The following is an 11,433-nucleotide window of genomic DNA, read 5'->3' on the forward strand; positions in this document are numbered from 1 at the left end:
AAAACACCCCCTACTATAAGCACGAAAACACCGGATCTCACCCCTTGATCAAAATTTAATTTCCTTTCTTCGTATTTCCCTCCCCGACGATACCCCATCACCATCCCCGCCGATGACGGCACCGGCACCGGCACAGGAACCGACACCTTCCACATCTCCACCTCCTTCTCTCTCCTCCACGACCCCGAAGTCGCCGCCCAAATCTCCTTCCTCCTCCGCCACCCCAACTCCAGCTCCGGCGACAACAACCTCTGCCGCTGGCTGTATATCACAAGTATGAGTAAATTTGTCTTGCAGCCGGTTAGAAATACCAGGCCTTAAATTTGGAACAATAAGCGGTATTCCGAGGTGTTAAAGCACAAGTCATATTGAATTGAACCTCACAAGAGAAGATAGAGTTAGAATCAAAGACTTAGTTATTGTGATAAGATTGTATTTATCTTGTAGATAACTCATCTGTAGAGAATAGTTTAAATCTCTCTAATTCTGTACATGAGTTTGTATATAACTCAACTTCCTTTGATTCTATAAATATGAATGAAGATATCTCAACCAATTACGGTGAGAAAATTATCATCAGGGATATTATTTAGTTTTGTTATGGTATCAGAGCAAAATATTGATTAACGTCGTTCTTGTTTTGATTCCTGGTTTCTTTGTTTTTTCTTTCATTTTTTTTCCTGCTTCAAATATCTGCTGCTCCCGTCATAATTTTTTTTTTTCTCATAATACTTGCTGCTGCTACTGCACTCATGGCCGTTCCTGAAGGTGAGATTCCGATTCCACATATTGCTGCACCGAATCCCACTGCACCAGCACCCATTCAACCTACTGCACCAAATATTGTATTTCAAGTCCCCAATATGAATCCAACTCTCAACATCAAGCTCACCAAAAGCAATTTCATCTCCTGGAAAACACAAATAGACGCGTACTTGCATGGCCAGGACGCTCACGGTTTCATTGACGGCACAAACCGTGCTCCACCAAAAACTGTCCTAAATCCAGCCCCTGCCGTGGATGCTCCTGCCCAAATCATGAACCCTGCGTACATCACTTGGTACCAACATGATCAACTTATTTTGAGTGTTTTAATTTCCACTCTTTCAGAATCTTTAGTCACACTTGCTGTGGGGTGTGCAACGGCCCGTGATCTTTAGTCGTCCTTGGAGAAGATGTTCACCTCGACATCTCGTGCTCAGATGATGCAAATCCATTATCAACTTGCCACTTCTAAGAAAGGTAACTAATCAATCACTGATTATTTTCAGCGAATAAAACTCATGAGTGATACCATGGCGGCTATAGGCCAGCCTCTCAATGACTTCAAAACGATCTCTTATTTATTGGCTGGTCTAGGATTGGAGTATGATCCTTTTGTCACATCTGTGACCACTCGCGCGGACCCTCTCTCTCTCGAGGAAATTTTCGGCCACCTCCTCGCCTATGAGCAGCGCCTTGAGCAGCGTTTCCCTACTCCGGATATCTCACCCTCAACCGCAAATTACTCTGCTCGATCTCAAGATCTCCGCAGCCGTGGACCTCGTGGTCGAGGAAATTTCTATGGTGGGCGTGGACCCACAAACCGAGGAAAGGGCTATTCTCCAAACAACCGTGGCCGGAATTCAAATGCATATCATGGCTCCTCTTCTCAATTCCGTCCCAACTGTCAGGTATGTGGAAAACAAGGTCACACGGCTCTGCGTTGCTATCGCCGTTTTGATCAAACCTATCAGAGGGAGTCTACACCCAACTCCCAGGCTCTCTACTCCTCTCCAACTGTGACCATGGATGACAATTGGTATCCAGATACAGGAGCCACCCATCATCTCACCAATGAGATGACCAACCTCAACCTATCATCTGAGGAGTATCATGGTGCAGATCAAATCCATGTTGGAAATGGGTCAGGTTTGTCTATATCTCATACTGGATTTGCTACAATCTCAGCTTCCCGTAGAAAATTCTTATTAAAACAAATACTTCTTGTTCCCCATATCTGCAAAAATTTACTTTCGGTAAATAAATTTGCTTGTGATAATAATGTTTTCTTTGAATTTTATGCCAATTATTTTGTGATTAAGGACTGTCAAACTCGAATCCTGCTCCACCAAGGTCCTCTTAAAGATGGACTCTATCAACTGTGTCAATCGTCGAAGCCTCCTCAAATAAAGCATACCCTCGTCGGTGTGCGAACCTTGGCGGATCATTGGCACAAGCGTTTAGGACATCCTGCCCTTCGCACTGTTCAACATGTTCTTTCTAAATTCAGTCTTCCAGTTTTAGCAAATAAAGATCGCCTCCCCTGCACCGCATGTCAACTTGCAAAAGGCCATCAATTACCTTTTTCTACTTCAAATTCAAAAATATGTAATCCATTAGAATTAGTCTATTCGGATGTTTGGGGTCCTTCACCTGTTATTTCTATTCATGGCAATAAATATTATGTTTCATTTATTGATGCTTTTAGCAAATTTACTTGGTTGTTTCCCATCCAACAAAAATCTGATGTCATGAATGTTTTTCAAAAATTCCAAATCATGGTTGAGCGTTTATTCAATTCCAAGATTAAACATGTCCAAACCGATTGGGGGGGTGAATTCCGTTCCCTTAATAAATTTTTTCAATCCAAGGGAATTCTACATCGTTTATCTTGTCCTCATACACATCAACAACAAGGTTGTGTCGAGAGAAAACATCGTCACATTGTCGATACTACCCTTGCACTCCTTGCTGATAGTGGTGTTCCAAAAAGCTTCTGGGATGAAGCATGTCAAACCGCATCTTTTCTTATAAATCGTCTCCCAACACCAACCTTGAAAAATTTGTCACCATTCCAAAAATTATTTGGCCAACCTCCAGACTACTCTTTTCTCAAAATTTTTGGCTGTCAATGTTTCCAAATCTAAGACCATACAATACCTACAAATTCGAGTTTCGATCAAAAGCATGCATCTTTATGGGTTACAGTCCTCACCATAAGGGGTATAGGTGCTATCACAAAGAATCTGGCCGGTTCTACATTTCACGTGATGTTGTTTTTCATGAGATAGTGTTCCCTTTTAAGTCCACAGCCCTTCCAAACACGGCCACTCCCTGCACCAATTCCCCAATCTTACCTTTGGTTAATATCCCTCTGACTTAGCCACAGTATCAAACCCAAAACCTCATCTCAATACCCGTGACTCCCCAGCTTGCAACACTTGTGACTACACAGCCCCCCATACCCGAAAATGGCCAGCCCTCAATAACCATGCAAACTTCGACTAGTCCCTCTCCATGTAGGTCCCCCTCTGTGGCATCTAGTGAGAATATGGACAATTCTGGTCCTATTTTGTCTAACATTGATTTTGTTTCATCTAATACTCTTGACGAAAATAGTACAGGTACAAACTTCTCCACACCTTCGGCACCTACAAGGACACACCAAATGGTCACAAGAGCACAAAACCAGATTCACAAACCTCGACAATTTCATGATGGTCGATACCCCATTGGAAGAGCTCTTTTATCCATCACGGAGGCTGCCATGGTTGAGCCCACATGTTTTTCCACTACTATGCAAATTCCAGAATGGCGTACTGCTATGCAGGTAGAGTTTAATGCACTTCTTCACAATCAAACATGGTCATTGGTTCCACCTACTACTGCTCGGAATATAGTAGGGTGCAAATGGGTTTTCAAACTAAAACATAAAGCTGATGGAACAATAGAAAGACACAAAGCACGTCTCGTCGCCAAGGGCTACCACCAACAACCGGGTCTTGACTATGGAGAAACTTTTAGCCCGGTAGTGAAACCGACGACCATCCGAATTGTCCTCTCTATAGCATATTCTGCTGGCTGGTCCATGAAGCAAATTGACATTCAAAATGCCTTCCTCCATGGTTTTCTCTCTGAAGAAGTATACATGATTCAACCACTTGGGTTTGCGCATCCTTCTAAACCACATCATCTATGCAAATTGCACAAGGCATTGTACGGACTCAAGCAAGCACCTAGAGCTTCGTTTTCGCGTCTCAGCACCCAGCTTATTGAACTTGGATTTGTTGGTTCAAAAGCTGATTCCTCCTTATTTACGTTTATATCAGATTCAGTTACCATGTTTATTTTAATATATGTTGATGGCATTATAATTACAGCCTCTCATGACTCTGCCATTGATGATCTACTACGAAATCTCAAGGTTACTTTTGCTGTCAAAGAGCTTGGGGACATAAACTATTTTCTTGGAGTTGAAGTAATACGGCTGAATTCTGGACTCTTGCTATCTCAACAACGATATATTCTTGATCTCTTAAAGAAAACGAATATGTTGGAGGCAAAACCCATTTCTTCATCTATGTCGTCGTCAAGTTCTCTATCCACAACCGTGGGGGATACTATGGAAGATACAACTCTATTTCGAAGCACAGTGGGCTCTCTTCAATATCTCTCACTCACAAGACCAGATTTAGCATTCTCCGTCAACCGGGTTTGTCAGTTCATGCATCGTCCAACCAAGACTCATTGGCAAGCGAATTCTTCGGTACTTAAAGCATACAATCACTCATGGTCTTCTTTTGACACGCACAAGCTCTCACCAACTTCAAGCCTTTTCGGATGCAGATTGGCAGGTTGTCCGGATGATCGAAAATCGACTGGAGCTTATTGTGTATTTCTTGGAGCAAATCTCGTCTCATGGAGCTCTAGGAAACAACCTACGGTCTCTAGATCAAGCACTGAAGCAGAATACAAGTCCGTTGCCAACACAGCTACTGAACTTCTATGGATTCAAGCTTTACTTCGTGATCTTGGAATTTCTAAAATCCCTCCGCCAAAACTATGGTGTGATAATATTGGTGCTACATATCTTTCGGTCAACCCTGTTTTCCATGCACGAACAAAGCATGTCGAAATTGACTTTCATTTCGTTCAGGATCGTGTTGCGGATAAATCTCTCCAAGTTCTGTTTATTCCAAGTAAAGATCAACTTGCAGATGTATTGACGAAACCAATTGTCGCAACTCATTTTCAAGACTTTTGCTACAAGCTCAACGTGCGTTGTCCCCCGTTGAACTTGAAGGAGGGTGTTAAAGTACAAGTCATATTGAAGTCAACCTCTCAAGAGAAGATAGAGTTAGAATCAAAGACTTAGTTATTGTGATAAGATTGTATATATCTTGTAGATAACTCATCTGTAAAGAATAGTTTAAATCTCTCTAATTCTGTACATGAGTTTGTATATAACTCAACTTCCTTTGATTCTATAAATATGAATGAAGATATCTCAACCAATTACGGTGAGAAAATTATCATCAGAAATATTATTTAGTTTTGTTACGAGGGCACAAACAAGATTACAATGGCGATAGATATAGCCTATATCCTAGTGGAAATGTTGTTAGAAAATTTGTTTGAAGTCGCCGCCCAAATCTCCTGCCTCCTCCGCCACCCCAACTCCAGCGCCGGCTATGAGTAAATTTGTTTTGGTTCTTATAAAAATGCGTGTACTAAAAGCTAAGAGCAACGAGTCCCGAATCCATCAGATCCAAACACATCGCAATCCAATCAAACACAGTTACGGTATATATCTCTAAAATCACACAAGAAATTAGAAAGTAAAACACAGAGTAGAGAGAGAGAGAGATGATGCACAGAGGAGTAGAACCAGCGCCTTTGTCGATGGAGTTGCCTTGCTCTGTTGCTTTTGTCCAGTTTATTTTTTATTTTTTTTGTTTTCAATGGCTGAGATCCGGTGTTTTCCATCCTTATAGTATGTTGTTTTTTTATATGAAATGTCATCATCTCATTGGATGCTGTAAACTATGGTTATTACACAAAGACCGAATAGTAGGGCTCTCTTTATATATGTAAGATTGTTGGAATTAAAGTAAACTTCTAATATACCATCACACGGACCGGGCTTCCCTGCGGTTAAAAAATGTGGCCAAGATTTAGTTTGGCAAATGGCACAAACGCTGTTTACCTCCTTACTGTCCCGCTATGTTTTTTTTTTTTTTTTTTTTTTTTTTTTTTTTTTTTTGTCTTTTTTTCTCTTTTCTCTTTTCTCTTTAATCAATAAGGAAAGCATGTTACCGAATTAATCGACCATAAAAGAGGTGGGCATCTCGACTACAAAGTCCAAAATGATAAACGCAGTGCAAATTCAAGAACAAATTCTAAATACCCTTGGTTGGTGGTTGGATGAGAGATTGTGTTGCTAAATGAGTGAAACCTAGGAGAGAAGCTTGGGTTGGGGTTGGGGGTTGGGATCCTCAGCGATAATTGGGGAATTGTCCATGGTTTTTTTTTTTTTGTCAATATGGACGGTTGAATTTCATTCAACCGTTTAAATCTCACCACGTGTTCCATTCAAAAGAAAATAATAAAATATAATTTACATTTTTAAAAAATAATAAAATAATTAATTTAAAATTATGGCCAGCCCATTGGGAAAAATGGGGTGGCCGGCCACCCATAAAGGCCAGTTGGGGGTGACCAGCGCCAAGCCTATGGCTGAGCTGGGGTGGCCAGGCCATCCCATAATTTTAAAATTTAAATTTTATATATATATATTAGTAGGACACATGGCGAGATTTAGACAGTTGGATGGAAATCAACGGTCCAGATCTTAAAAAAAAACCTGTGGGCATGGGGAGCTTCTGATCCTAGGGTTGGGGCATGGGGGTTTTCCCACCTCATAACAATCTTGTTCCTTCTCCATTGATTTAATTGGGCCTGAGTTTGTGATTTACCACTGGCTTACCGGCCCATTGAATTTCTCACCCTTCTCACATGTGATTTTGAACCTTGGGCTTTTATTTTGTTTTGCACCCGAACATCCGACATTGTCACTCAAATAGAGATAACTTCGCCAGCCCAAATTTCCCAAAAATAAGCGTTTCTTTTTGAAAAAAAAAAAAAAAAAAAAAAAGCTTTAAAGGTCTCTATTCTTATGTATTTATTTTTCATTAAATTGATCCTTAAAGTATAAATGTTGCAATCAAGGAGGAATTTAATGTTCTTCTTGCCAATGGTGCCCATCTCTTTCGTCTAAAGATTGTTCAATCAATCACGACATATCATTCGCAACAAGCGGATATATAAAGTGCTAATTTTTACTGTCAAATTATCCGGTATATGAAAAATGTATAAGAATCTACTAACAAAATCTACTCTTACGGCCTATATCGAATAGTATATGTAAGAGTGCACGATTTATATATATATAACATTGTTTGAACTAACAATATTAACTTTTGAATTAATGGTGTTCTAAAGTATTGTATCACACCACACTCGGAAACACGCTTCTCTCCCACTAGAACTCTTCAAGCTAGTTGCCTCAAAATTCTAACCCCCTCTACTCCTACTTGGACAGTAATATTATGTTGTTATCTTATTCAATTGCATTGTATTTTTAATATTTCAGTTGGGTTGTAATCTTTGTATTACTGTCTAAGTAGGAGTAGAGTAATAGTGTTGTCTTGAATTCTGATTAGTATTAGCTACTCTGGGTTTCATTGAAATTCTGGTGAAATTGAGTCAGTATATGTGGTTTTCTACCGTCTAAGCTCTTCTTGTCATTGATTCCTAACAGGTGCATGTTACTATGATTATGAACAGATGTAGTTACACTGATCGCTCATTTCCTATCCTTTTTAATAGAAAAAGAAAAATAGTTGTAGTCATTTTCTATATCAGAGTCCCTCACTCTATTGTGTAACTAATAATACTGATATGTGAGAGATTTTTTTCTGGTTTAAATTCTGGAAGCTGTAGACCAGAAGCACATAATTACCATGTATAATAAGACAACAATACTTTACATTATTAATTTCCTTTCAATGGCTTCAACCCTTTGCTGCACTAATCACAAAAGGCTCCAACTGTGACACTTTCTTTCAAGGTGCATATATATGAATTGATGCCCTCCTCATGCGATGCAATAGTTATTTTCAAAAAGAAACAATAAAAAAACATTCACAAACTTTCATGAAATTTCTGTAAGATTTCATAATGCGAAAATAATAAGATAGTGACATAGAGATATACGTGGTTCGGTCTATGACCTACATCTACAAGATCAAGCCATAAGGCTGCATTAAACTCTTAATTCTCTGAATAATATTTACAATATAATATGCTCCTATTTATAGGAGAATCATGTTAGATACAAATAGATTTCTACTCTAACTTAGTTAGCTAGATGATATAGTCTTTAACTAATCAACTAAAGCTCAGTAATAGTCTTCAAGTGTAACTCAGTGATATTCTTCAACGGTAAGTCAATAATAGTCTTATATTGTGACTATTATTCTTGTACATCATGGTATACTCTAACAAGTTCTTTGTATTACACTAAATTCTCTTTTCAACTAATAACTGCCTCAATAATAAATTAATAAATAATTATAACTACCTTGGCAGTTTTTTTCGATTCAGAATTATTAAATTATTGTTCAAAATAAATTAAATTTGTCTTGAAAGAGACTTCTCATCTTCCTCCAGTTTCTACTTTCATTTCAAACATTTCTAAGTTTTTTTTTTTTTTTTTTGGTAGTTATGAAGCACTTATAAGTAATGAAATTAATTAATAGCACAACATCACATAATATAAACATGTTTTTTTTTTGTTGGGAAAAGTAAGAATAAATAAAACCAAGAAACACAGCTGCAAACCTGCAGGTTCCATCCCCATGTCCATGACAGCAAGCAGCAACAAGGCATGCCCAGGATTCCAAGAAAACCCCTAACCAGAGACTTCAAGGGAGCAACTTCTACCTAGCTAGCATCAAGAAGATACACAGACATCCTCCAAAAGTTTTTCAACAATATTAATTTTGTTCACACCGATGATGCTGAATATGCTTTCCCTAGCAAATTAAGATTGTAGAGTCGATCGATCTCTTTCTATTAAAATATTAATTCCGCTCATTCTTATAAGTTTAAGTTTTTAGAACAAGTGGTGATTTAAATATTCTATACACATATGAAGATGGGTGTTAGAATATTAATTAAATGATTAAAATCACCCATTCTGATCCTATAAGCTTCAACTTTCATGTCGAGTAAAGTAAACTGTATGTGTAGCATGCAACCAGAAACAATTCAACAAATTGACACAGGAGGCCGGGATCTACCTTTGTATTTACTGGCCAGTACTTCTATCAAACATATACATCTAGCAGGAATAAGTCCATTATCATGTCAATGAATGAAGGGAGAATGAGAAAAGCAGATGATCAAGGCTCTCATTTTCCTTATTGCAAAGGATCGATACAGCTGAGACCCTAAGTGGAAACCATGGGCAGAAGCTGAAATTTCAGCTCCTCTATTATTAATATATAGGTTTGCTAGAGTATTTAATTATAGTAAAACCTAAATAATTAAGCCTTAATTACTAGTATTTGAGCAATTCTTCCTGTAACTCTCACAAATCTTGAAGAATATCTATACGTATACTTACTCATAAACTATTCATACCAAAAGGGTTATATGCACGTTAAAACTAAAAGATTATTTGAGTGCTTTAGGTCCAAATTGAGTGCAATAACCCTTCTTTAATTATCTCTAAAAAATAGGTTGTCCTATAAGGCTATAACCACCCAATAGCTATTACTATTATCCATTGAGCCAATTTGGCTCCATTATATTAGCAAGAGTAATATAAGAAATCACACTTTTATCCCGTTTTTATCCTAATCGGTCTGTTAATGTAAGTAGTGTCAATCAACCATTAAATCAGCCTATGTTAAAAAATAAAATAAGGGTTAATTGGCACGGTTACATCAACAAAGTGAACTAAAAATGTAATTTCTAGCATTATTCTATAAGCAAACATTTATCGTAATATTTAGTGATAATGATCTTCATATTTCAAATTCACAAGATCACTCATATTCATTGAGATTTGTAACAAGTGTAAAACATTTTAAAGCATGCTATATATATAGAACTTCCAAAACATTGATAAGGCACGAATATATATATATATATATATATATATATATATATATACATGAAGATGCTGACAGTACTTGCAACCAAGTAATTGAGCTACAATCAAGTCCAAGTATATTAGCAACTTCTAATATAGTCAAAAATGCAATTAAATGCTGAATCTAAAAGTTGATAGAGGAGATGTAGATACACCTATATATATATATATGTGGAAAATCAAGAGTGAATCTATCCAATATTCTGACTTTCCAAACATCTCCATGGGAAGATAATGTGACGAGCTTGCTTGTGGTGGGTGGATATATACAAGCACACGATCAATGAACTAAGTTAATTATAAATTTTCACTTGAATTAACAAAAACCAAAAATGTGAAACATACGAACAAAAGATCTAGCTAGCTACTTAGCAGGGGAGCATTAAAAAAAAAAAAAATACTTAATTATTTGATCCACTTAGTCTTCCGAAAAGCTAATTACTTATATAAATGTAAATTAAGATATTAATTAGAGTAAATACTATCCCTTAATCCTCTGTTATAAAGACAACATCTATCATATCATATCATACTTTAAATTACAATAATTAGCATCCATCCCTCACAAACAGCTTGTTTACTCTCTCAGATATTCTTGCTGTAGCTTCATCGCCCAATGCAGGCTCCTCAACCTACAAAATATGAATCCAAAGTCGCTACCCTCACATATTCTTCATCAATCCTTCACAAAAAATATATAGTTCATAACAAAAAAGAAAAGAAAAGAATTTCATGATACCTTAGAATGTATTGTGTGGAACACTGTATCTTCAACGACAGTGAAACTGGCACTAACAATCTCAGCTCCCTCTTCATGTAGCACTCGAATAGTCTCATTGAACATGAACTGACAATCCAACCCAGTTATCAAAACGACCTCCAAAGCCGCACCGTTTTGGTGAATCTCAATTTGTGCTGATCTTATCCCCATCGCCATTACTCCACTATTACTACTACTACTACTGCTTCCATTTGGCCTCTCCATTCCCATTAGCCCATCTTTCTTCTCCTTCATTCTCTCCAAGTTCGTCTGCAGCTTCTTTATATAGCTTGTTGCTTCATCTAGTTGCTCCGGCAATGATGTTTCCTGCATCCCCATCACCCCAAAAATAAATAAATAAATACAAAAAAACTTACATCATTTATTATCTCTCTCTCTCTCTCTCTCTATATATATATATATATATATATATATATATATAAGCAAGAAAAAGAAGAAGAAGAAGAAGAAGAAGAAGAAGAAAGAGAGATCACCCACCCTTGAGGTTTGATGGGGTACAAGAGAATTGAGCTCGGAGTAAAGGGCTTTCATATGATTTCTTCTATTTCTTTCAATGGTTTTACGGTCACTTCTTGAAGAACTAGGGTTGCTCTGCTCCATCAATATGATCACAATTGTTAACTGCAGAAAAACAATACAAGTGATAATCAGCAGACTCTTGGGTCCTTAA

At 37.6% G+C, this 11,433-nt stretch overlaps 1 protein-coding gene across 1 annotated transcript; it reads right to left on the minus strand.

Moving 5' to 3' along the window:
• Positions 1-10,474: 10,474 nt before the first annotated feature.
• LOC132172791 (basic helix-loop-helix (bHLH) DNA-binding superfamily protein) lies at positions 10,475-11,433 on the minus strand. The gene is made up of 3 exons (XM_059584362.2): positions 11,241-11,433; positions 10,722-11,069; positions 10,475-10,614 (listed from the first exon to the last, which is right to left on the minus strand). Exons 1-3 carry the CDS (start codon positions 11,361-11,363, stop codon positions 10,531-10,533), a joined length of 555 nt encoding a protein of 184 aa, XP_059440345.1. The 5' UTR covers positions 11,364-11,433; the 3' UTR covers positions 10,475-10,530.

Source organism: Corylus avellana, chromosome 1, assembly GCF_965113065.1.
Source record: "Corylus avellana chromosome 1, dhCorAvel1.hap1.2, whole genome shotgun sequence".
Lineage (NCBI taxonomy): Eukaryota > Viridiplantae > Streptophyta > Magnoliopsida > Fagales > Betulaceae > Corylus > Corylus avellana.